Below are 27633 nucleotides of genomic sequence, written 5' to 3'. Positions count from 1 at the left end.
AGCGGCGAGATGAGAGAAAGCCTCGAGATGAAGGCAGGGGAGGGTGGTTATTTAGCGTAAAAATAACAGTTTAGACACAGTTGAATTAATTTTCAAAAAGAGACTACAACAGTCTCCACAAGGAAGAGTCTTGTATTACATTTACATATATAGACTCAGTCAGCACTGGATATTTGGGGTGAGTTTCTCAAGTATTGACCGGGCGCCATTTAAACACGCTGTGCGGGAGACAGGAAAGAAATGACTGCTCTCGCAGCACACATGTATATGCTTCAGCGGACAAATTCTGTTTTCAAATAAACAAAACTCACTTTATTTGTTACTACTGTGGGTATGCTGTTGTTATGGTGTTAAAACGGTGGTAATGCGGCCTGTTAATGAGTGCCTGCAGTAGCGTCACTAATTGTGTGTTAGCTGGCTAAAGGCTAACAGAGCTCGAACTAAAGAGAGACATTAACAACCACGAACAACAACAGACTACAGGTATCCATTATACATCAGTAGCCGGGCCACGTTTTGTGTGTAAATTTGAGAGATAAGCGTCTTAGCGGTGAGTTGAATCACGTGTATTGGTTTTAACAAAACAGTGTATGTGACGCGCCACCCTAATAAATCGATTTTAAACTCACATTTTTACTGGCATTCAAACACCCGTCAATGCTACTAATATAACTCATATATACAAATAAGTGTTACTTGACGTCTTTACATCGCTTCAAAGTTGCGGCTTTGAGCACATTGGCGAAACTGCATTGTGCATGAACGATGAGTTCACAATTGACCACAATGCCACTAAATCAACAGCCATCACTATGCTAAAAAGGATTAAAGTCTGATTGCCTAGGTGTATCAAAGTACAATCGAAATGTTTTAGGAAACGTTATGTACTTGTAACTTCACGGAGTCTAAAAAATATTGCGATTGGCCGGCTATGAGTATTCAATATTTTTTAATTTATCAATAAGTTCTGTCACAGGCACTAAATTGTATTTTACCTTTATGCCTACTCCGAGTACATGCTCTTTGACATTTCTGTTCCTCAGGGTAAACTTGGTTTGTGTATGTATACAAGTTGTGAGTAGTACCTGTTTGTATTTAGGGTTTATCAGTTTCTATGGTGGGCAGAAATAAATCATTATTTGGTGCAGAGTTATGGAATAAAATGTCTAAATTATGGTGATAATTACTAATTGATTAAGCTGATATATCAGACTGATATTTAAATTAATATTCTGGGTTCAGTACATGTTCAGCTCAATCGACAGCATTATTTGTGGCATAATGTTGATTAACACAAATGTTTAATTTCGACTAGTCCTCCCTTTAAAAAAAAAAAAAAAAAGGGCCTGGGTAGCTCAGGGAGTATTGATGCTGACTACCACCCCTGGAGTTGTGAGTTTGAATGCTGAGTGACTCCAGCCAGGTCTCCTAAGCAACCAAATTGACCAGGTTGCTAGGGAGAATAGTTGCATGGAGTAACCTCCTCGTGGTCGCAATTAGTGGTTCTCACTTTCAATGGGGCAGATGGTAAGTTGTGCGTGGATCGCGGAGAGTCTCCACATGCTGTGAGTCTCTGTGGTGGCATGCACAACAGGCCACGTGATAAGATGCGTGGATTGATGGTCTCAGAATCGGAGACAAGGAGACCTGTCCTCTGCCCTGAGTAACCGTGCCACCATGAGGACCTAGTAAGCATTCCAAATTGGGAGAAAAGGTGATAAAAATAAAAGCAAAAAAAAAAAAAGGCAGAAATTGTGTCACAATGGAAGTGAATGGGGCCAATCCGTAAACATTAAAAAACTCACGGTTTCAAAAGTATAGCCAAAAGACGATGCTTTTAGTGTGATAGAATCACTTACTAACCTTTACTATTAAAAGTTATAGCCAGTTGTACATTTCCTTGCCAGAAATATGTAATGCTGTAAAAACTAAAACCCTAAAATAATGTTTTTTTTTTTTTAAACAACATTACAGCTCAATTAATAAATGAGTTTTAACAGAAGATTGAATGTAAGTGCTTTTATAAAATTATAAACTTCAAATTTCTGTGTTTAAATCCTCCAAAAAATTGCCCCCATTCACTTCCAATGTGAATAAGTGCCTCACTGTAACTGAGATTTTTTTTTATTTTTTTAAAGAAACGGAGCGAGTCTAATGTATTATAATGTATTCCTCTTTTGTCAATTGCTTTGGATAAAAGCATCTGCCAAATGAATAAATGTAATATTTTAATGTAAATACATTTTTGTGGTAATCAATATTATGCCACAAATGCTGTCGATTGAGCTGAACTTGTATTGAACCTGGAATTTTCCTTTAAATATGGACTCATTTTAAAATTCCAGTTCATGTATTTGTACTGTAGCTGCTTGGCCCTGTTCTGTTGTAATGAAGTCTAAATAAAAGACATAACAATTGTAATATGTTATTAATAGATAAGATCTGCTTTAAGTTTTCTAAAGTGTGATCAAGAGAAAGTTACCGTATATGCAAGACTTTTTAGATGGCTCAAAATGAGGCGGAGGTGATACCATACTGTTCATAAAAGGGATGTTAAAAACACGTGTTTTTTTTTGTCATCTGTTTTTTAATTTAGTCTTAATCCTGTGCCAAATGTCCTTTTTAGTTTTTATCATATTAAGTCAACCTTATCCTATTTTTATTGATTTTTTTTGTCATGTTTTAGTTGACAAAGTCTGGGCTTTTTAATGTAGTTTTAGTCAATGAAAGCTGTTGATATTTTAGTCATATTTTAGCAGCATTTACTCATATTGACATTTTATTCACTTAACACTGTAAACATTTTTAGCCATAAGAGTATTATTGATAAGCATTTTTCAATCCTATATATATATACACACACACACACACACACACATTTTATTGTTGTAATTTTAGTGTTATTTTTCACATATGATTGATCTTAACATGATGATGACATTGCGAGCTGCAGAGTGTGCATCAGTCGGCAGAACTTTAAATCTCTCCCGGTCTTGACTCCCGCTCAGATTTGTTCTTCCGCGACTGGTTGAAGCGGCTCTATTTTAAATTGAATTAAGAATGAAATAAAGATATATCTGCAAGCTGTGATCTGTGTTTCTATCAGACACTCGAGCTGCAGCTCTCGTCTCGTTTGTCATCATTATAGATTTATATGACCAAGTTATGTTAAATGACATCAAGCGACTATTCGACAACAGAATTATTTTATTATTGTTGCCAATGAGACGGTGGATTATCATTACAAATGATAATCCACCGAGTGCAACATTTGTCAGTGTTTTCCACGAAGACACCCACCAGAGTTTTTAGACCGCTGGGGGCGGCACGAAATTTGACGGAGGCGGCCTCCTAGTAATACTCTATGCAGGAAAAACAATTGTTATTGAATAAACAAATGTTACAGGACTTGGTTTATATCACAATTTTAAGTTATATTATGTGTTTTGGCAAAAGTTGTAAACCTAACAAGAATTGAGTAGTTTCATACTTGTATTGCAGTTATTACACATGTTATGAATTTATTACATACTTGAAACAACTGATAAAGCTGCTTTTTTTCATTTGATATATAAAATATATATTATACATGGAACTTATAATATACTAGTTGAACTGTAGTGATTTTGAGTGAAGTTTTTGTTCCCATTCGGTCTCTACTTGTACAGTGATATGTCGCATATACATTATGAATCAAGTTGTGTCCTTGGTACCTTAAAACAATTATATAGATTTCATGAGATTTGTTTTTGATTTGATATGTGAGTACTGTTGCATATTGAGCCTTAATTGGGATTGCAGTGCCTATTCAGTCCTCTCATTGCTCTCTCTGCAACTGTTCATTGATCTTAATAGCTTGGACTGGAGAGTGTGTTTAGAGAATGCATATACTGTATTTTAATAGAATTGAAAGAGAATGTTGACATTTGTTCTTCCACTTTACTCACATAGGTTTTTTTTTTTTTTAGTTCTCTTAAGGGGTGCAGACAAAGGTGTAGTCTAACTCTTAAGTAATGCTGTTACTGACTGTTTTGTGTGTTGTGAATGTCTAAATGAGTAGAAACATAGCTGAGTGCCCAATGTTAACATTTATGGCCGAATCATTTTTCTATGAAAATCATATAGTTTTCAAAACACTTAACATTTTTTGTTTGGCAGCTTGTACCTCTAAGTGGAAATATTTATGGGCACAGTCTGACTGTTATGTGTAACTGTGAATGGTCAGAATACAGCATATATACACACACACACAGGCATTAAAAATGACTGCAGAATTAAAAAACGACAGATTTACTTGATTCCTAACAAAAGACATTACACATTCAGAACCTTTTTGTTTTTTTTGGTTTTTGTATCTTTATTTTTAGTTAAGCTTACAGGTGACACTAAACAACCTCCCTGACTCTCTGACCTTAGTAATAAACAAACTATATATTCTTAATAGATTAGCAGTTAATGTACTGCTTATATAAACGCATATTGTAATGTGTTTTACATTTTAACTAAAACTGTTCAACAATGTACAATGCAAATAATGCTAATCCATTTTATAAGTTATAATGTCAACATTATATTTTTTTATGATTCGCACATGAACTACTAGGCTGCCTCACATTCTTTGTTGAAAATGTGCTGTTTTAATCATTTTCATATCTAAAAATGTGATCGACCGACATCATTGACCACTGTGCCACATATATGTTTTTCTCAGCGTCTTGCGCATGAGCCTTTAATTGCCTGTTTAAAAGAACTGAAAGATTGGTAGACACCAAAAATTTTAAGTTAAACGAGAATAAAACAGAAGTTATTTTACTCTGCTCTAATGACCACTATCACTTGTGTTACCTCGAGTTAGGCACTCTTGAGCCTTTTACTACATCATGTGCTAGGAACTTAGGCTTCTTATTCGACAAACTTAAATTTGACAAACAAATGAATGCAGGAAGTCAGGTTTCTTCCTCTTATGATTTTAACCAGTGACAACTTTTCTCTCTATGAGAAACCTGGGAAAAGTAATTAATGCGTTCATCTCGTCTCATTTAGACTACCTGGATTCCCTTTATATTGAAATTAATCAATCTGCCCTCAATCATCTACAATCGGTCCAAAATGCTGCAGCTCAGATTCCTAAAGAGCAGAAGCAGTTTTGAGCACATCACCACAATTTTAATCTCACTACATTGGCTACCTGTCATTTACATAATCGATTTTAAAATTGTACTATTTGTTTACAAATCATTAAACAACAAAGCGCCTCCGTATTTTTCAAATTTGCTGGGTCCCCACATGCCTACTTGCTCCCTAAGACCTGGGGACCGCGTATTACTCCACGTTCCCAGATCTGGATTAAAGCAGGCGATCGAGCCTTTGCCATTGCTGGCCCAAAGCTCTGGACAATCTGCTGGCTCATATCAGAACTGCTCCCATTCGGACTGTTTTTAAGTCTAGGTTAAAAACCCACCTCTTTTCATTGGTGTTTAACTTGCCTTTATGCCTTGTTTGTCTACCTTTTTTATCTTGTCCTTTGTTGTTTGGTTTTATTGCTCTGTATATCATACTGTAGAGAACTTCGGTTGTTTTTAAATGTGCTCAACAAATATACTTTGATTTGATGAGCATTACTTTTTTTTTTTTAAAGGAATAGTTCACCCAAAAATGAAAATTCTCTCATTTACTCACCCTCATGTAATGAACTAACCCTTTCAGACATCTGTCAATTATAGAATTATATATGCATTGATGGATAATTCAAAACGATGTATGTTATTTTGACAGATAAAAACAAGCAGGAAACTACTCTTGAACCATCTTTACATGGTATATATATATGCTTATGCATTTTTAATGAAAATATAGATGCATTATGGAATTTTTATCCTAGTTGTGCTATAGAAGTTCAAGTGTTAGATGTCACTCGCACCGGTGTGGCAACATCATTTTCCAAATTCGCACACAGTAATTTTCACTTGCAAATTCTGATTCTTTTTGGAACTAGAAGTTATTGGTAAAAATCTTTACCAATAACATACAATAGTATTTTTAGACTGAGCTGGAGGATTCTTCAGTTAAAAGCTAGGTTCTACAGTATCAGTAACAGCAGCCTCTAGGGATTAAATAAAAACAATCACATACACCTTGTGGGGATTTGCTGTATCTAAAGCCCCGCACACACAAGCAGTGGCGTGATGTCGCTAGTCTTTTGCTATAAAGTCGCCAGTGGACGTTTCTACTTATGTTTACCCTAATGCTATTGGTGGACTGCACTTCTGGCCATGTATTTTGAAAATATGATCGCAGATGAGATGTATTGTTGGTAAAACTAAGAATTATTTCTAATTTGACAATCAGTTTTCTTGTCCCTAAATTGCACATTCTGCAGTGGAGAGTGTTTAGATTGAACTGAAGCTGTGCTTATTGCGTCGTGTCATTAATAAAGGCATTCAAATTGTACACACTATTGGCTAATTAGTCAGTTATTAATCTTTTTCACCATGTTAGTTATCCCTCTATATTGGTAAAATACACTATTGGTCGATACTTTACATAACACGCCAGACAACTGAAACAACTGTAATGGATGGAAATTTTCATGCCAGCAAATCTTTATAAACACCGGTTTTTCATGGAATTTTCCTTTTAAAGTCAGGATGAAATTCATACGTGAACGTGTGTGTGTAGATCCTTAGCGTTGAGCCGTGTGTGTGTATAGCCTGATTCAGTAAAATATAGTTTATATATTTAAGGCATCTTTTTCATGCCAATTTACACAAGGAATATGTGATCAAATTTTTATGCTGCTGTATAATACATATTTACAAAGCATTTTCTAGCATGCAAAGCGCCACACAGGTACTTCCATGAAGATGTTTGAGATGTTTATTTTCAAGTATTTCATCTAAATGGACCATTCAAAAGAACTCACAAAGTAATGTGACCTATCGTTAGAAATCTAACTCTTGCTGTTTTTCAACAAATACTAATAGCATCTATGATTTAAAACTATCTGTCGTAATGCTCTTATCTTTGAGTCATTGTCTTTGTAAAAGTTGATGGCAAAATAAAAAATGCATTATTGCAAAATCATTGTGTCATTCAGTGTTTGTTAGTTTAAGATCTCCAGCAAAATATAGTATGTATTTGAAATATTCAATACTGCTCACCTCTAGGTAACATTGGTGGTTATGAAATCAGTCTGCTTGGTTTTGCCTTTATCATTTGCAGAGAACTGTCTACTTTTAAAACAACGTTTTAAAGAAACCAACAAAATATTTTGAAAGCTCATAATATAAAGAGGCATTTGTTAGAGTTTTGATATGTTTGATATTTGAAGGACATTAGCGCATTGAGAGATTGGAGCAAGCAAAGTACTTTTTTCAATCTTTAATTTAGCAAGTAATTCACTGATTCTTTTTATTGTGTTCCTGAACACAGTTTTAATGTCCCGGTAGTCAGATAATAAAGGTTAAATTATAATTTCAAGCACAATATGTATCAAAAAATATTTTTTTGGTTTTGTGTTCAATTATCTTCAAGTCTAAGTAAATGGCCGTCCCTTTCCATCCTCAGGTGTTACAGAACCGTCACCATGGCAACAGATATCAGCTCTCCTCCCCGTTTCTTCCATATGCCTCGGTTCCAGCACCAAGCGCCTCGGCAGCTGTTCTACAAGAGGCCAGACTTTGCCCAGCAGCAGGCTATGCAGCAGCTCACATTTGATGGCAAGCGCATGAGGAAAGCTGTCAACCGCAAGACCATTGATTATAATCCTTCTGTCATCCGATATTTGAAGGTATAGGACTGACCAAACATTTAACAGGAAGTTTAATGGAACCCCTCTCACAGTAATCTGAATATATTGCAAATCACTCTTTTAGAATCGGTTGTGGCAACGAGATCATCGAGACTTCCGTGCTATTCAACCAGATGCAGGCTGCTACAATGACGTGAGTATATGATATTTCACTAATACTTTGGCTTCTATTCACATTTTTTCTATAATTTCCTATAACGTTCATTTAAAATAAATGCTTTTTCTTGCAGCTTGTTCCTCCAGTTGGTATGCTTAATAACTCTATGAATGCTGTTACGACAAAGTTTGTCAGAACCTCCACCAACAAAGTCAAATGCCCTGTGTTTGTTGTACGGGTAAGTGTTAACATATGTTTGGATTATAATTGGAGTAGAATATTCATGTCTGGAAGGAATATTTCACCCAAAAATAAAATAGTAATTTACTCAGGCTTATGTTGTTCTGAACCAGTATGACTTTCTTCCATTGAAGACCAAAGGAGATATTAGACCGACTCCATTACCATTCACTTTTATTGTATCTTTTTTTCCAGAGACTTTATCTACCTTAAAAATCTCCTTTTGTGTTCCATGGAAGGCAAGCAGGCTTTGAACAACTTAAGGGTTTACATTTTGTGGTGAACTATACCTTTTATTAAATTTGTAATTTTTTTATGAATGTGCTACTTTTTCCCCCTCTGTAACAAATCTTTCCCTTCTCTGCCTTTCTTGCAGTGGACTCCTGAAGGCAGGCGACTTGTGACAGGTGCTTCCAGTGGGGAGTTTACTTTGTGGAATGGGCTCACTTTTAATTTTGAGACAATTCTACAGGTAACCAAAGGCCATGATTAGAGTCATGACACACCAATGCATAACCTTAAAAAGCTTGTTTAAAAGGGCTTTATTTCTCCCTTTCATAGGCTCATGACAGCCCTGTCAGGGCAATGACCTGGTCTCACAATGACATGTGGATGTTGACTGCTGACCACGGAGGTTACGTGAAGTACTGGCAGTCCAATATGAATAATGTCAAGATGTTCCAGGCTCACAAGGAGGCGATTAGAGAGGCCAGGTCTATACACAATCTACCATTTTCTGTAGTTAACCCCAACCTGTTACTGCTCCTACAATGGCAGAGTTCTGCCTGTAGGGGGCTCTCCTCAGTGCTGTCAGTTCTGATATGCTCTTCCCTGTGCTGCTCAATGTTCATGTCCTTGATTATTGCCACCTGTGTGTTGTTGTTGCAACACTGCATTTATTTGTCACTTATGAGTTATTTATTCTCATCTTTTATATACATAACTACTTTGTACAGAAAAGGTGTATTTTCACACTTTTAAATAAAGTATTCCCAGTTATTTATATTCTAAGGTGATGACACATGCAGCCTAGAAACAGAAAAAACTGACCGTTAAAAAGAACCTCAGGGATTAAAGTGTTGGTTGTAAAGGTGTAAGGATCCTCCATTTTTGTGAGAGGATAGGCACTTGTCCTTGCACTTGTATGAAACCTACATGACTCTAGGTTTCATGTCACAGTGGTGTAACAGTGGGGCAAGAGCTGTGCTGCCCTACTGGCCGTCAAAGTCTGTGCACACTTTCAGTCAGTCCCATAAGATGACTTCCCTAACTTCTAATAAAATTACTGCTTTTAAATAAAGATTTTAAGAATAAAGGTCACATATTTTCACATTTATGCTATTCTTATATGGGTACAAATGCACATGGCTGATGCAAACTTTTCAACTACTATAAGTAGTGATATGCAGGTTTTTGATTCTCTACCACTCCCATTCATTTTGCTTCACCCAAACACAATGCATTGCATGACAAATGACACTTTCATGTTTGTGCAGAATATATATATATATATTAAAAAAGGGTAACAAAAGACAGACACATTTAAAACCAGTTGTGTGAAATCATCATTAATAGTGCATGAGTTTAGGGAAAACCGGCCGAACAAAGCTCTTGCTCTCTTCAGTGCCTAATTTTTTTAATAATTTTCAAAGAGAGAAGAAAAAAGTTCTTCACACTACCATAGCCTCAAAGAAATCCAATATGTACTGAAACAGCAATGTCATTTTACATGACAAAGACATCATTGACTTATTTCTTCTCTTGTTATAATACTTTCTACACACCAGCCTGCAACCTTTCAGGTATGCGAGGGGTGCTTGTTTTTTGATTGACGTGCTTTTAAAAAATTGAGGGCACAGTAATTGGGTTTTTACATTATGATTTTAGGCATTACTGTAGTGTTTCATGTTTGTGCAGAAGTGGTATAATGAAGTGTTCTAGGGTTTAAAAAAGTGAATTTGTGAACTGAGGCATGCTCTGTTTTGGCAAATGTTTGGACCAGCGTGTGTGGTGTTTGTTCTGGGCGAAGGAAGAGCAATCTGTGTAGGAGTTAATGGGTTGAACTAACAGTAAAAGTAAATCAGTTTCATGTTTATGGGAGTTGACCAGAATAAACTTCTGATGTTGTACGGCAGGACTAAGAATGCAGTGAAGATGCGCTCGCTTTTGTGTAAGAACTGATAGACATATTTTAGCATCCTTGTAAAATTAGATAAGTACTGATTAGTAGAAAGAGCCGTCTTAACGGTTTGCTACAGAGATGGATGTTTTTTTGTAAGACCAATTCAAAGGGCCCCCGCAGGGTGTAAGGTGTCCACCCCACAGAGAGCTGCTATGTTATCCTTCATTGTTGATTCTCTCCCTGCTGTGTCTTCAGTTTCTCTCCTACGGATAATAAATTTGCCACTTGCTCTGATGATGGAACTGTACGCATCTGGGACTTTCTGCGCTGTCATGAGGAAAGAATTCTGAGAGGTATGTTATAAAAGATGTGGAGATATTCACAAACCCATTCCTTTAAGCACACAAGCACACTATCATCTGGGTTCACACAGTCTTACTATTAACTTACACACATCTGCACTCTTTACCATGGGCTGTTAGTATCAGTTTCCTGCTCTTGCACAGTTTTTGGCAGTTTTCAGGGGTCTGTGATTTAAATAAATATTAATTAGGCCATGTGTTTGAGAATGTACTAAATGTTGTACTGTTTACTGGCCTATCAGTGGTCAAAGCACTTTACCTGCTACTCCAGGTATGATGTCCATTTTTTTGTATGATACCCATTAATGCTAAAGACAATGTAGTTTCTTAATATTAACAATGCTTTGTAACTTGTGTAGGAATGATTGTTTTCATTATCTTGTGAAAAGTTTGACATTTCTTGCTTTTTGTTTTTACTATGTCGTCAAATGTGTATATATATATATATATATAAAATCTATGTTTCCTGCACACCTTTCACTGGATGACTGCATCTAGTAACCCTCTCTTTTTAGCATGGTCTTGTGCAATGATGTACCTAACGCTACAGGGTTATATTGTAGAACATTTTATACTGTAGAACATTTCAAACATAATGTCATTTTGTAAACTTTATAGTCATTTTGTTGTGAATTGTTACGCTTGAAAATCTTTCCTCAAATAAAATGTAATGTGTATTAATAATATAATATTTCAAATAGATTCTATCAATAGAGCAAAGAAGTCTGGTTCCGGAAGTACAAGTCCCACACCATAGGAGAATTTATTTTAACAATAACTTTTAAACCTTTAAAGACAGAACTACTGTGAGCTTGTGTATTGATGGTATGTGTTCCTTTTAAAGCCATCATTATGCATTATTTCAACTTAATTTTAAAAATAAATAAAAATCTTGTCCATTCTGGTGAAGAAAGACCCTACTCTTGATCCTAAACTGAAATATCTACCAGTCAATGAAAAGAGCCCAGCGGTGACTGTCCACACCCATCATGACACACTGTAAATTTCACATTAAACTATATATTTCAGAATATTTTACAATAAAAATATATTGTTTTTGTTCTTATGAACAACTTCAAATCAATTTTATATTTTTCTGTAGTTTTGGATTAATTGTTAGAAACTTTATTTGCCATGCTTCATGGGATTGTTGTTCATTCCCTCAGAAAGATGTTAAGTACACAGTTTTTACCTTTGTCTGAATATTATCTTTTGGCTCAAATCAAAGTTTTTAATGTTATTAATGTTTTTTTTTTTTTTAAATGAGGGATTTTATTATACCCCTTTGGGGGGGGGGGGAATTAATGGGAAAAGTAGGTTTTCAGGCTCAACTATGCTCCAATTCAGAGAAAATAAAGTGAGTATTTTTTAATATACATTTGGCTGAACAATCAAAAAATTATCAATTTGTCTGTGTTGGTGTAGTTACTGCATTGTGGTTTGCAGGGCAGTATAGCTGTTAGGCTCCATTATCTTAATCTAGACATTTTAACAGAATTGGCATTCAATCCTCTCACAGCTTTTATTGATATTGACAGCAACACTTGTAGTTGAGATACAATTCAAACTTGAGTTCAATATATGAATTTTTATAAGTATCTTTTCTAAACTAAGAAATTCTTTAAAAATCTAGCAGGAGAATTTGCCTGAAAGAGCAGCTACGATATACTTTCAGTAATTTAAGGGAAAGCACATTAAGTTAAGTCAATTTGTAGTCAAAGAAAAAAAGACTTGACTGTTGCATCTTCTGCAATAATATAAAATGTTTTTTTTCTGTTACTTTTATTTGATTAATATTAATTATGATTAATACTAATAACATATGTTGTATGTGAGACATGACCTGTCACCAATGTCTAAAAATAACCTAATATGTTCACACTTCATCACATGAGTTATCTTCTCACTATTTAAAAGACTAATTTCTGATACAATAAAACAAACCCACAAGGCGCACACACAAATGGGGGAAAAATTAGGCTGCTTATATGAGAAAAGTGTTGTGGCGTTGGTTGAGAAGGAAACTATGGTGGGAATTTTTAGATTCATGGTTAAAATTTTAGATTCAGCTAAATATATGTAGTTTTATGTCAGTTTAAAAGTGAATGTTTCTTCTGTGTATATATGTGTGTGTTTGAGAGAGAGAAAGACTGAAAGTGTGGAAAATGAAAAAAAAAAAAAAATGAAATGCATCGTGAGAGTGACAACAGATTTTGGAAACAGGTTTGTGATAAAATAAAGCACTTTAAAAAAAAAAAAAACTAGGGTAAAATGATGGTTAAAAATGCTTTGATGGGTTTGGTCATGATGGGTTTTATTCAAATTTCTCTTGATCAATTGAGTTGCAGGAATACACCATTGCTGTTGTCTTGAGTTTTAAAATCCATTATGTACAGTTGCTATTACAAAATACAATTGATTGCATGTAATTTAGATGTGCATTCTGAATAGTGTTGTCCACCTGAAAGGTCAAACATTTCTTCCTCTTAAGATGCATATGCTTAGATTTATATTTTTTGCTCATTTAGAAACATTTAATTGAAGGTCATTTCAAAATCTTTGTGTGCCTTCATTAGGGCCCCTAGAATGCCAAACACAGAGCACCCTGAATTTCAAATTTGATTCAAGGATTTTTTTTTTTACCCAGGCCCAATTTATAGCATATTGAATAATGTTTATCAATTAGATTATGCTTGGAATAATTCAAAACTGCAATTTTGGAAGTACAGCATTGTTGTGTTTAAGAAATTTCAATACAAAAATTCAGCCTAAATGTCTGAAATCAAATAAAATGATAAAACCACAGTAATACAACAACAATGCAAAAAGCAGGTTTTGCTCACTGCCTTAAGACTATTTTCGTTATATGAAATAAGTCTCCATGTGTCTGTCCACATTTTTTTTTTAATGCAATTAAATTGAAGTGGCCTTCTGAAATGGGCTTAATTGCCTGCACAATTCAACCATTTTATTTTCCAGGTTTAGCGTCTAGTTTTTGCTATATCTTTATTTAGCAGAAATGCTACCTCATGCTTTGTTCAGGTTACTTGGAAATCAACCTTTATGATTTACATAAAGACACCGAACACATTGTAGTGCTTTTCTGTTTAACATTTGTTTAACAGCTATTTTATTTCTTCCAACTTCTCATTTGTGCACATTCACAAGCACACACATTCACATGAACACCATATCTGTCAAGTAGGAAAAGTTGCTACCTCATGCTAACAGAATCAATTGTTCTAAGTAATTGTTTTGAGATCGGAAACAATTGCAAGACATGTGCGTTAATTCATGTCTGTTTTATTTGCTAGTCAAACTGGCACTTGTGTAAGCATTTGCTTTCCATGAGATTTATTATTTTGTTTATGTAATGACACATGATTCAACATTTGTGACCTGCACCATCATTTTGTGCACTTTATTAAAATTAAATGTCTAAGCTTTCTAATTATATAATTATTATGCTTCTACTCCAAACTGTTCACTGTCCGGAACTGTTGAGATTTAATCAGTTAAATGCTTTGCTTTTTACATTAGTGCATAGAACTCAAAATAATGGAGCAGGTTACATTTATTCATTAAATGCTATGTTGTGGCTATTATTTATCCTGACTACTCATTATAGATACATGCTAACCTATGATCTTTTTATACTAGTGATACTATAATTTTTTTAATTCATTTGAAAAAAGTGTTACACTGAGCAACAATGTTGCTTTGAAATATGACTTTATTACAAATCAATGTAATGTCTTTAACATGCTCAAATTAATTGGTCTCCAGGTCATGGAGCGGACGTGAAGTGTGTTGACTGGCATCCAACTAAGGGTTTGGTGGTATCCGGCAGCAAAGACAGCCAGCAACCTATCAAGTTCTGGGACCCGAAGACAGGACAGAGTTTGGCAACACTGTAAGTTCACAAACTGTTTATGTGACAGGAAAATTGGTGGACCTTGTAATCTTTGTACCACTGTATACCTTGCCTGGATGGTTTTACAGATTTAAACATCTGAACAGTGTAAGCTATTTAACAATAAAGCTGATTGTTCCTGTTACAGTCACAGTCAAGACAGTTACAAGTCACAGTCTAATCATCCTCTATGTTGCCCTCAGACACGCACATAAAAACACAGTCATGGAAGTGAAGTGGAACCTGAATGGCAACTGGCTGTTGACAGCATCACGTGACCATTTATGTAAACTGTTCGACATTCGCAACCTCAAAGAGGAGCTGCAAGTTTTTAGAGGACATAAGAAAGAAGCCACAGGTATAATCCCTATTTTATAATAAAAAAAAATATATATATATAATATATAATATATTTTACACATACATTCACCAAGCACTGTATTAGGAACACCTGTACACCTATTCATGAGATTATCTAATCAGCCAATCATGTCGCAGCAGTGCAGTGTATAAAATCTTGCTGATACACGTCAGGAGCTTCAGTAAATGTTCATGTTAACCATCAGAATGGGGAAAACATTTTGATCTCAGTGATTTCAACCGTGGCATGATTGTTGGTGCTAGATTTGAGCTGATTTGAGCTGCTGATCTCCTGGGATTCTCACACACAACAGTCTCTTTGAGTTTATTCAGAATGGTGCCAAAACCAAAAAACATCCAGTGAGTGCCAGTTCTGTGTATGGAAACATCTTGTTGATGAGAGAGGTCAACAGAGAATGGCCAGACTGGTTCAAGCTGACAGAAATGCTATGGTATCGCTAGATAACCACTCTGTACAATTGTAGTGAGCAGAATAGTATCTCAGAATGCACATGTCAAACCTGGAGGCAGATGAGCTACAACAGCAGAAGACCCCATTGGGCACTTTTATTAGGACCTAATAAAATTAGGTCCTAATAAAAATATTTTTATTTAAAATATTAAATATTAAAAATATTACAAATATTTATTAGTGTTCCTAATAAAGTGCTCTGTAAGTGTATATGTGTACTGGGCTTTTGCATAGGGTGCAATGTGCATGTATACTCATGTATACTCATGTTTTTTCCTATTGGTTGCAGCTGTGGCCTGGCACCCAGTTCATGAAGGCATGTTTGCCAGTGGAGGCTCTGATGGATCGCTGCTGTTCTGGAATGCAGGGTGGGCATAATTTACAACCAACAAAATGGAGGACCATTTGCAATTAAATCAGAGTTGGTCATCTGTATATTTGAGTGTTAAATGTAGTGAAATATGTTGACAGTGTGGAGAAGGAGGTTGGTGGTATGGAGATGGCTCATGAAGGAATGATCTGGAGTCTAGCCTGGCATCCACTGGGCCACATCTTGTGCTCGGGGTCCAACGACCACACCAGGTGAGTGCTTGCACATGTATATGTCTGTGCCACAAAAGAAAACCAGTAATTGGCTAAGGATATCTAATGGAACTATTAGGTTGTTGCAATAAATACCCAGTCAATTACAGGTTTCCTTTTACAGTATGGCTATTATTATATATATTGCTGGGAGTAAGTAAAGTACTTTCCTATCTATCCTAACTCATGCCCATGTAATACTTTTGTTTGAATGGGCATAAGATGATTACTATGCATTGTCCTCCTCAGTAAATTTTGGACCAGGAATCGGCCAGGTGACAAGATGCGGGACAGATACAATCTAAATCTGTTGCCAGGGATGTCAGAAGATGGGATGGAATATGGTTTGTATTATCTGGTCACTTACAATTTAGGAGCCTTATAGAGGATGTGCATATTTAATCATATAATATTTTAATAAGGGATTTTTTTTTTCTTTCTAGATGACATGGACACCAATAGTGTTGCAGCCATTCCTGGCATGGGAATCCCAGAACAAATGAAGGCTGCCATGGAACAAGAGCAAACTGGTAGGACCAGTACACACTCAGTCACTTATAATTAATTAATTTTTAAAGGCCTATTTATACACAATTACCGTATGCCCTTGGAAAATGTCATCAGTGGTCTGTTCTTTTTTTAATTAAGGAAAGGGAAAGTCAGTAATTTGGTGGTTAATTATAAGTATTATTCTGTGCTCAGGTAAAGAGATGATGGCAGAGTCTGAGCTGAGCATCCCAGGGCTGGACTGGGGAATGGAGGAGGTCATGCAGAAGGACCTGAAAAAGGCCCCGACCAAGAAAGTTCCTTATGCAAAACCCATTCCAGCTCAGTTTCAACAGGTTAGTATGATCAGCTTGTTCATAATTGTAGATGTAGTATTGGCAGCACTGTCAGACATACAGTTTTGAGATGTATGATAATAGTAATATTAATGCATGTCTTCTATTCAATAGGCTTGGGCGGAGAATAAGGTTCCAGCGATGCCTCCTGGAGAGGTTCCAAAGGAGAGGAAAGATGAAAAGAAGGTCGATAGCAAGAAGAAGACTCAAGCAGAAATTGAGCAGGAGATGGCTGCACTGCAGTATACAAACCCAATGCTACTGGAGGTCAGCAGATATGCCTACATAGAGTTTTAGCACTGTATATTAAAAGCAAAATCGGAATATGTCTGTATTATGCAGATCAACACTGGTTAATTTAATTTGGTAAGTAAAATAAAAAACATTTTGTCCATAGCAACTGAAGATTGAAAGAATGGCGCAGTTACAAGAGCAAGGAATGCCTCCCTTTCCAGGTCAGGGAGGTCCAATGCCCCCTTCGCCACAAGGCTTTTCTCAATCTATGCCTTCCCAACAGATGCCTCACAACATGCCTCCAATGGGCCCAGGTGGCCCAATGCCTAGTGGTCCATTCATCCCTCCAGGCCAGATGGGTCCAGCCGGACCTCCTATGCACCAAGGTCACCCTCCACAGGGCATGATGGGACCTCCAGACATTCATGGACCTCCACGTCATCCTGGCCCTCACAGGAACATGGGACCACAGGGACCTCCTGGCATGCCTTCGGGCCCCAGAGGCATGCAGGGACCTCCTCCTGGAGGAATGCCTCCAGGGTCTGGTGGACCTCCAGGTGGTATGATGGGACCACCACCACGAGGACAGGGGCCGCCCCAGGGTGGAATGATGCATCAGGAAATGAGGGGACCTGTGCCTCACGGAAACATGATGGGCCCTCAGGGGGCCATGCCAGGGGGTATGATGGGGCCTCCACCCAGGACTCATGGCAATATACAGGGCATGGGAAACATGCATGGGATGGGGCCTCCTCCAGGGGGGATGCATGGGCCACCAAACAACATGCAGGGTCCTCCACCATACATGCAAGGCAAACCCCCACACATGGGTGATGGAAATAGAGGACAGTTCAACCAGGTGAGAATAGCATAAAATTAGAGCTGCAATTAGAATATTGGAAGTATTGGAAAACTGTGAGCACATGGCAAATCCATGAAATGGTCTTCTAAAATGTTATGCTTGCTTTTCAGGGCCAGAATCCTGGGCCTCAGTCAATGATGCATGGTATGGGGCAGCAGGGTCCTAAGGGGAAAGGTAATACTCAATAAACACCTCATTGTACACTCTATTGTAATGCATTCAACAAATACAATTGTTCCATTATGGAAGAAAAGATAATTATCACATAGTAATAATTTTGTCCCTGTTCTGGTAATCTTTGTATGAGTAGATGGTCCTCGGGGTCCACCTAACCATCATATGGGACCCACACCTGAGCGACAAGGCCCAGGAGGACCTGTTCAGGGCTCTGATGTGGGCCAATACTGGGGTGAGGAGGGAGGCTATCAAGAGGGCTGGAGAAGGGGTCCTGGGGGTCCTGGCCAGGAATACACGGGAGACCCCAGGGGCCACAGAGGAGGTGGCCCCGGAGGCCAATGGGAGGGCCAAGAAAGATTTCCATCACATGATGGAGAGTTCATGGGCCACGACGGGTACATTTCATTTAATAAAACCTCAGTAGCATGGTTATAATTTAGTCAACTAATTTGTTTTTGTTAAATGACCAGGATTAGTACTATATGTAATATCTCTGTTGAATCTGTGACTGGTGACATCTCTACAGGTATGATGGGTATGAGGGCTCTGGTGAGGAGTTTGACCAAAGGCAAAGACGGCCACCGCATGGAGATGACTCGTAAGTGTTGCACAATGCATGAGATTTGTCTACAATTACTTATACTGTATTTTGACAGGAAGAAATGCATATTATTCATAACAGTTCTTGAAAGACATTGACGGTGAACGGTGAGTAATTGTTCCAGTAGCATTTCCTCTTGAGCACGATTCTGTTTGGTACGATTACACACCGTTCCCGGCCCAGATTTCTCAGCAGATTTCTCTCAGCTGTTTGTTCTCAACCATACTGGTGGAAAGCCTTAAGTACATGGTGACTCACAATAGGTCACCTCCTTTGTCAGTCCATTCTAACTCTGATTTTTGCAGCTCAGATTGGTAACAAGGGGAACTGTCGGCCTGATGGTGAAAAAGCTACTTTAGATTAGAAAGTGATTTTATTGCGATTTTTCTGTGAAGCTGCTTTGAAACTATGTGTGTTGTGAAAAGCACTATACAAATAAAATGAATTGAATTGAATGACTTGATCTAAGAGATATCAATGAATGGGCTTAACCTGGAAAACTAATTTATAACTGAACTCAACTGATGGCTAAATGCAGATTCTGAATTGTCTGGCTCTGTATGTGCAGATACAGGAGGGGTGGTCCAAGTGGGTGTGGTGGAATAGGGGGCTTCCAAGAGGAGTATGGTGGAGATGAGAGCTTTGAGTCTCAAGAAGACATGGGCCAAGGTTGGGGAGGTAGAGGAAGAGCACGTGGCGGGCCACCAAGAGGAGGTAAGATCTGTTGCATTCACCAATGCATCAACCCACCTTGAGTCCATTTAATGTGAGCTGTCAGGTTTGACCATGGCATCTTTCTTAGGTGGTGTTGGAAGAAAGGGCCTTCTCCCAACTCCTGATGATTATCCCTCTCACTTTGAAGGAGGAAGAAACCAGGAGGGCTGGGAGGGAGGGCCAGATGCAGGTAGAAACGCATGGGGTTGATGCCAGTAAATGTGCTTGTTGCTGCAGTGCAGATCCTTGAGCAGATTTTCATTCTGGCACTCAGTACGTTTACATGTGCTGGTATAATCGTGCTACAACGGGTTTTTGCATTGTCAAGCTATATTTTTCATCTGTCCAAGTAAATAGTCTAATTTGTATATTTGAAGAAACGATGTCAGCTGAGGAAGTGAAGCTTCCCCAGAAATTTTATGTGGGCACATGACTGGATTGTTGCAGCTTCTTCCATTCATTATCTTTGCCCTGTAATAGCTCTTTTTGAGATGGTTCCATAGTTCACAGATCTGAGCTTTTTGGCAACTTTGCAAATACGTTTGAAAGGCTTTGATTTCCATCCATGTATTTGAAAATTAATATATGTTGTGTGTCTTAGCATGAGCACACAACACCATGGCCAATTGTGGTCCGATTAACACAACCATGCTGGCGAAGACAAGTTACAATCGCATTATCTAGGTCTGTTAATTGACTTTGCAAAAAATGGACTGGTACAATTTCAGTCAGTGTATTTACAAGAAAACAACAAATTGTTGTTGTAGTTCAACTGAGATCAAAGTGCATGTAAACGTACTAAAGCAATAAAGCTGAGTGCACACTACATGATTTTAGCCTAGATTTTTCTGTTGAAAGCATATTTTTGAAATCCGCATTAAAACATTTAGATTGAAGCCAAATTGGAGGACAGGCTCGTTAGGTTTAAGCGACACGCTCTGTGGCTTTTTGCAGAAGCATGTTTGAAATTGTTGAAAGGAAATTTTGTTGTGCAAGTATTGAGAAGAGTGAAAGGCATTAGCCAATGAGAAAGTCAGGAAACTAGGAGATGGATCTATGTGTATAAAATGAAGAGGCTCGAAATGTTAAATGCAATTAACCATTTAAGCTTTTGGGCATCCTTATGTTATCTCCCAATATTACCTCCAGGTCTTTTTGCAGTACAGATAGCCCGGGCTGTCCGTTTCTGTCTTAACTATCTGCTCCATTTTTGGTCTTCATTTTTTATAACAAAGGAAAGCTCAAAACATTAAATGGTGTCTGACAAGGCAAAGATGATGTTTTTTCTGGCTTTCTCTGTGTTTAGGATCTGTCCAGATGGATAATCTTGAAACGAGTGAACCTCATCTGCTTTTGATCAAAGTGTCCACAACATTATATTTACACAGAAGAATGTTGTGGTATATTAGCAGTACAGCAATTTTTGTGGATTTTGTCAGTCATGTAGAATACACTTGTTAAATCTGTGTTGTTAACATCAAAGATCCACTCAAATTAATGCTGGTTCGTTTATGTATTCAGGTCATGAGGGCTATCGTGATGGCCAACGGCCAGACCACAATATACATGACAGTCCCTCCCCAGCCAGTAGAGAGCGCTCTTCTTCACTACAGGGCATGGATATGGCCTCACTGCCACCACGCAAACGGCCATGGCATGACGGTCCTGGCACCGGTGACATGGATTCACCTGCCGTAGTACCTGAGGACAGAGTGGCAGGTGAATGCCGTTATTATCCAATTATTTGTTTCACTTATTAAAGCTGATGTAACTTTTTCTGTGTTAAAATACTTTCTTCTATCCCAGCTTAATATGCAGAGACCGATAATTAGTAAGCTATTTATAGGTTAATTTTCTCAAAAACTGTAAGTACTGTATTTCTGTGGCACTATAAAAATTGCTCTGCTTGTTTTGAGCGACCTGCTTAGACCCACCCCAATAATGTTACTCAACCAATTGTGTGAGTTGAGGGTGGGACTATCCCTTTGTTTGATCAACAGCCGAGGTGGGGCGTATTCAGAAAGTGTAGTTTTGCAATTCTGTTTGGTGGTGCTAGTGGTGCAGAAAATACATATTTCAACTATAAGCCCTTAATAATATTTAGTACAATAAGCCAGACATTAAATCAACTTATCATCCAACTCTCAATAGGTCGACCGCCACCAAGAGATGAAGGGGGGTATGGGCCCCCATCACGGGGAGGACGAGGTGGTTGGGGCCGTGGTGGGCCTACTAACCCAGGTGGTCCTGGTCCCAGCCCAACTGCAAATCCGTTGGTCAGGCGAGGGGCTCCACGCGGTGTCATGAGGGGTGGTCGCGGCCGGTAGGAAAGGTCATGCCCGCTTTCCAGGGCACATGGGGGCAAAAACTGACTGCATTGATGACAGACAAAAAGAACCACACATGGCCACAATAACAGCTTCCGTTAAGGCCTGACTAATAGCGCAGGCTTGGACAGGTGCCTGGAAGCACATCAAAAAAGTTTCCAAGTGGAACTCTTTGCTAACCATTTTGGCTCACCTTAATTGGTGACAATGTTTTTTTTGTTTTTTTTCTTCACTCTGCACTATCAGATAAGAAGGTAATGGGTACTTTAATGGAGTTATCTACATCTATAGAACTCCTGATGACCCTTGCCACATGCTGACCCTGATTTTGGACATGAATATGCATGTACTCATTGTACATGGGACTAGTTCTCATGTCTGGATTTTACTCAGTGATGTAAGAGTGGCTCATGATGGTGTGAAGAAACATCTCTTGTAATGGACATATGTTTGTGGTCTGGAAAACATATTTGTGATGCATGGTACAGCTCTCTGTAGAAGCTTTAGAGACGCCCCTTTCCAAACATCACATCTGCACTGAGCAAATCCAACCATAACTGAATTTGCCATAAGCCTCTTCTGTGTTGTCTTTTTTGGCATAATGATTAAAATGTAAAAAAAAATAAATAAATAAATGATTGTGTACCATTTCGAACCTCAGAGTCAGATGCCATCATCAACCAAATGCAAATCAGTCGGGGGCAATGCAGAACAGGCATCATCTTGAAGACTATGTCTATTGTTAAAGAAAACTGGACTCTTATTGAATGTTTTGTTCCCATTTATTTAATTTCATTTTTATGTAAAATAATGGAAATAATCTTTCTGTAACATTACCAGGCTACTCTGAGTGAAGAGGCTGCATATTTTGTTTCTATATGTACAGTTTGTCACAGAATTGTCATATTGTTTTGTCCTTTTTGTATGAAAACAAAATAGAATTTGTGCAAAGTTTATGTAAACCATCTTTGCTCTTGTCATTTCTTTAAGTACACCTGTTCCCAGTTTTGAGCTTACACTCTTCATACACCATTGTTGTTTTTCCTTATGTCTACAGAATGCATTGAAGTGTTAAAGATCAATTTGAGATAAACCAAGTGTTTTTAAACAACTGTATTGATTCCAGGAGGAAAATTCAAGTAGCATGAATTTATATTAAGACCAGGAACGGCTCACCCTAAAATGACAATTCTGTCATAATGTACTCACCCTCATTTCATTCTAAACCTTTGTTCAGAACACAAAATTAGATGTTGTAATTAATATCACTATTAAAATGTAATTAATTCCTTTTTAAGCTTTAAATTAAGGCACTAGTGACTGCTGTCTGTTTTGAAAAGCAGACCAGGCCCTGGTTAAACATGTAGTTGCATTTGAATTATTTACACATCGAATAAGTTCAGTATGTAGTAACTGTTAAACTGCAAGTTACAAAGTTTGGATCTCCCCATCCACATGAATGCTGCTTGGTTCCGTCCACAGCAAGAGTCAAACGTGGTAGTACAAGTCACTCAAAGTGTGTAAACAAGCATTTCCATTTCCACGGCGCAGCACAGTCTGTGTTGCGTAGTCCGTAAAGTCCGCGCTCATATCGGCATAGTCTTGCCGCTCACTGTTCTTTTGATTGCCGACGCAGCCATGCCACCCACAAATCTCATGCCAGCACTCCCACCCGGCACCAAAGCCACGATATAACCCACAATAGCAGCGATCTGAAGGCAGGCTCCGACAGCGGTGAGCAGCGTGCTGTGAAGGCTCAGCGCCGCGTACAAGGTGCCCGCCAGAGAGCACAAATACAATGCTGCTCCCGGTGTGGGAGTCGCGATGAGTTTACTCGGTCCGCGGAGGATGGCCGCACCGAGCAAGGCGAACACTGAGCCGAGCGACCAGAGAAGGGCGAACTTGCGCGCCTTCAGCAGGAGCAAAGGAGCATACAGCGCTGACAGTCCGAAGCACAGAGCCGAGAAGAAGATACACGTCCCGAACGCGATTAGTCTCTGGGATCGACTCATACCTGGCAAACACGGGTCCGGTTCTGATGACCATGGCCAGGAGAAGCCGCTGCTCGATCCCTGGCTTGATGAAGCTCCACGACTGCTGGAGCCAGAGAACGGACTCGACCACTGGCCGAACCAGCTCCCCGGCACCGTCGGGGGCCCATCGATGTCTATGGTGGTGCTGGAGCTGGACTGTGATATCGTCTTCGCACCGCTTTTAGACTGGGTCAAATATTCCTGGAGTTGTCGGTTTAATTCAGCCATTATTACTCAGTCAGGACTCAGGAGTTGTTGGAATGCAAACAGGAAGTTGAGGCAGTGTGATGACGTCCAGCAATGACGTTATAGTACACGACGGAAGTTGAACACACCAATTACATTTTCAAATTAAATAATGCTAGATTTCATTCATATACTAACAACATTTCTAATAAAGATAAAGTCCCTCTATCCAATACTTAATCTGAATTGTGTTCTTGTTTGTCTAATGTTCAGCCTATTGCTGAATGTCAAGAGAAAATTTCTAAAGTTCACTCAAAAATAAAAATGGTTATTTGCTCACAATGGTTATTTTCCTCTGTGGATCACAAATATTAAATAAAATGAAATATTTAGCAGACTGTAGATCATGACAAATCTCTGTTAAAAAAAGATACACAACAAACATAGTCCCTACATCTAGTGCACTATATTCCAAGTCTTCTGAACATACAATAGCGTTGTGTGAGGAACAAACAGATGCTTAAATATTTTGTAATATTTTAATTCTTTTGATTTTTTTATCTTGCCACTTTTTCTACCCAATTTGTCATGCCTTATTCCCAGAACTCTTGAATGATTTGTGGTGGTGCAGTCACTCACAAGGACGAATCTCTCAGATAGGGAGAACCACCATATAGTGACCATGAGGAATTTAACCCATGTGACTCACTCAGCACACTCTTGATTAGAACTCAGGACTTCAGGTGTGGTAGTCAGCATCTTTGCAAATCTGTCCGACATTCAGTAACTAAAATCTCATTGGCCAATTCCATCTAGGCAGTAGGCACATTGTAATAAACACATGAGAATCAATTATGTTTGATGTCATTAAAGACAAATCCTACCATGACGTGTCTCAGTGCATCAAATTTAAATATACACAAGCACTAATGAGATTTAAGAACTATGGCAAAGGAATTTTCAGCTAATAATGACTTCAGTTTGTTCCCTACAAAAACTCTTATGAGTTAAAGGTGCATTCAGTAACTTTTTTGTCTGTGTCATCTTGGATCTACAATGACACCTAGTGATGCGGATGCAGCATCATTCAAAATCACTAGTTTTCAATGACAGATGCCATTGTAGAAACTCTCTTTTCACTGTCAGCCATGATTTATAAAACCCTTGAGTGACAGAGCAGTAACAGGGTGGTCACTGAGATTAAGTGAGTAGTACTCGGCTGGTCATGTGATTCTAACATGGCAGCACCCATGAGGAGACCATCTTCATGTAGAATAAAACAGCTTTTATAAGGTTTCTGATACGATAGGAATCGACTTGGTTTCTAACGTAACCTCGGTTCCCTGAGAGGAGGGAACGAGTATTGCGTAAGTAACTTACGCTATGGGAAAACTCAGTTTCTCGAGAAATATTGAAGTCTTTATGTAAAACGCATTGCAGCTGCACAGCAGACAGCAGTGAGCGAGGCAGCTCGGTCATTGGCTGTGCTGCGGCAACTTGCTCGAACCAATGATGGGGCGACTCTGAACGCGCGACCAATGAGCGCGCTTCACGCCCGTGCGCTTAGAGCCCGCCAAGATTGGCGTGGCTAAGGCTATATATTAGGCGCCCCGTCATGAGAGTTCTTTAGGTTCAATCGACTGAAGCGACTGACCAAGCACAAGCACGGCAGCTTACGCAATACTCGTTCCCTCCTCTCAGGGAACCGAGGTTACGTTAGTAACCTCTCGAGAGGTCTCTCCTATTGTGTAAGTAGCTTACGCTATGGGAACACCATGCAAAACGCCGTGCGTGCTGACTTCGCTCTATAAAGCCAGAGGCAGATGCCTGAGCCTTAAAGCAAAGTGATTATTCAACGAGCCGGCCAACGGCTAGCTATATAATGGGATAATACAGAGCGCCTTTGCCCCAAGGTGGCCCATGGTGGGGCGCTCATTGTAAAAACACAAGCACATATCTTCTGTACTGATTTTTCTATTTACTGATATGCATAAAAAAACCCTCTAAGTCAGTCAGAGACGGACCTTATAAGGGAGGAGATAATGCTCAGCATATACGTACTCCAGTCCATACTACAGTCAGGCTGATAGAATGTTGGAATGCAATGAGGGGACCTGTAGGTTATAAAACCTGATAAATGTCGAAGGCGAGGCCCAGCCTGCCGCCGCACAAATATCCTCAATGGGTATCCCACTCGACCACGCCCACGAGGAGGCCATGCTCCTCGTAGAGTGAGCTCTGACGCCTAAGGGGCATTGAAGGCCCTTGGCTTCATAAGCCAGCTTATAGCATCTACTATCCAGCGCGATATTCTTTGCTTTGAAACTGCGAGACCTTTAGTGCAGCCACCAAAGCATACTGAATAATTGTTCCGTCTGTCTGAACGGGCAGAACGCTCCAAGTATACTCTGAGCACCCTGACCGGGCAGAGTAAATTAGCGTCGCTTTCGTCTGCTGGAGACGGTAGCGCTGCCAGAGATATCACCTGTACTCTGAAGGGTGTGGAGAGCACTTTAGGAATATACCCGTGCTTTGTCCTAAGGACAACTCTGCAGTCGTTAGGTCCAAATTCCAAGCAAGCAGCGCTTGATGACAGTGCGTGCAGGTCGCCCACTCTCTTGACTGATGCGAGTGCCAGCAAGAGCGCAGTTTTGAGCGAGAGCTGTTTAAGGTGCACGGTTCGGAGAGGTTCGAACGGGGCACACTTGAGTGCGTCCAGGACCGTGGCCTGGTCCCAGATCGGTACCGAGGGGGGGCGAGGAGGGTTCATCCTCCTAGTGCCTCTTAGGAAACGAATGATTAGGTCGTTTTTCCCTAATGAGCGTTCTTTATCAGGATTGTGTGACGCTGCTATGGCAGCCACATAGACTTTGAGCATGGAGGGTGTGCGGCCCGCCTCCAGCAGCTCTTGCATAAAGGCGAGTACACTTGGTATCTCGCACGATTTGGGGTTCAAGCTCTTGGTATCACACCAGTCACTGAACACTTTCCACTTTTGGGCATATAAGCACCTCGTAGAGGGCGCTCGTGCCTCAGTGATGGTTCTCAACACTCCGCTGGGGAGGTTCTCTGGAACCTGTTGAGGGGCCATGCATGAAGGGCCCACAGATCGGGGCGGGGATGAAGAATCATCCCGTTGGCCTGCCTGAGGAGGTCCAGCCTCAACGGAATCGGCCATGGGGCAGATTGCATCATCTGCATTAGTTCTGGAAACCACATCTGGTTCTTCCAGAGTGGGGCTACCAGGAGCACTGCACATTTCACCTCCCTGATCCGACTGATGACCTGAGGTAGCATCGCGATCGGGGAAAAGCATACAAGGGGCTGCTCGGCCAGACTTGGGTGAGCGTCCGTGCTCTTTGAGAAGAAAAGAGGGCAGTCGCATTTTCCCTGGAGGCGAAGAGGTCGACCTCTGCCTCGCCAAAGGTTTGCCATAACCACTGAACCGTCAGGGGGTGGAGAGACCATTCTCCTGGGAGAACTTTGTCTCTGGACAGCATGTCCGCTCCCTGATCTGCGAGCGTATTGAAGCGAGTAACCGTGTTTTATTATGTTCAAAACCCATTTCGGCATGTCGGGGATTTTTTCCCAGGCTTTTGCTCGCACAGATATGGGCTGAATGCTGGCTGGGGGCGTGTCGCAGTGACGTATGGGCCCTGCCGGCGAATTGCCTTGTGCTAACACTTTTTTTTTTTTTTT

At 39.3% G+C, this 27633-nt stretch overlaps 2 protein-coding genes across 2 annotated transcripts; one reads left to right on the top strand and one right to left on the bottom strand.

Moving 5' to 3' along the window:
- On the top strand, positions 1 to 21721 carry LOC127649196 (pre-mRNA 3' end processing protein WDR33-like). The gene is made up of 23 exons (XM_052134189.1): positions 1 to 178; positions 7567 to 7789; positions 7875 to 7943; positions 8041 to 8145; positions 8524 to 8619; positions 8709 to 8860; positions 10525 to 10622; positions 14418 to 14544; positions 14748 to 14902; positions 15666 to 15744; positions 15848 to 15958; positions 16208 to 16302; positions 16402 to 16488; positions 16661 to 16800; positions 16915 to 17067; positions 17198 to 17893; positions 18007 to 18070; positions 18207 to 18468; positions 18600 to 18671; positions 19243 to 19388; positions 19477 to 19578; positions 20910 to 21107; positions 21540 to 21721. Exons 2-23 carry the CDS (start codon positions 7586 to 7588, stop codon positions 21713 to 21715), a joined length of 3387 nt encoding a protein of 1128 aa, XP_051990149.1. The 5' UTR covers positions 1 to 178; positions 7567 to 7585; the 3' UTR covers positions 21716 to 21721.
- A 1576-nt stretch (positions 21722 to 23297) lies between these two features.
- sft2d3 (SFT2 domain containing 3) lies at positions 23298 to 24019 on the bottom strand. Its single transcript, XM_052134190.1, has one exon. It carries the CDS (start codon positions 23974 to 23976, stop codon positions 23302 to 23304), a length of 675 nt encoding a protein of 224 aa, XP_051990150.1. The 5' UTR covers positions 23977 to 24019; the 3' UTR covers positions 23298 to 23301.
- Between the last annotated feature and the right edge of the window lie 3614 nt (positions 24020 to 27633).

This window comes from Xyrauchen texanus, chromosome 9 (assembly GCF_025860055.1).
Source record: "Xyrauchen texanus isolate HMW12.3.18 chromosome 9, RBS_HiC_50CHRs, whole genome shotgun sequence".
NCBI lineage: Eukaryota > Metazoa > Chordata > Actinopteri > Cypriniformes > Catostomidae > Xyrauchen > Xyrauchen texanus.
This window is presented reverse-complemented; position numbering and strand designations above follow the sequence as displayed.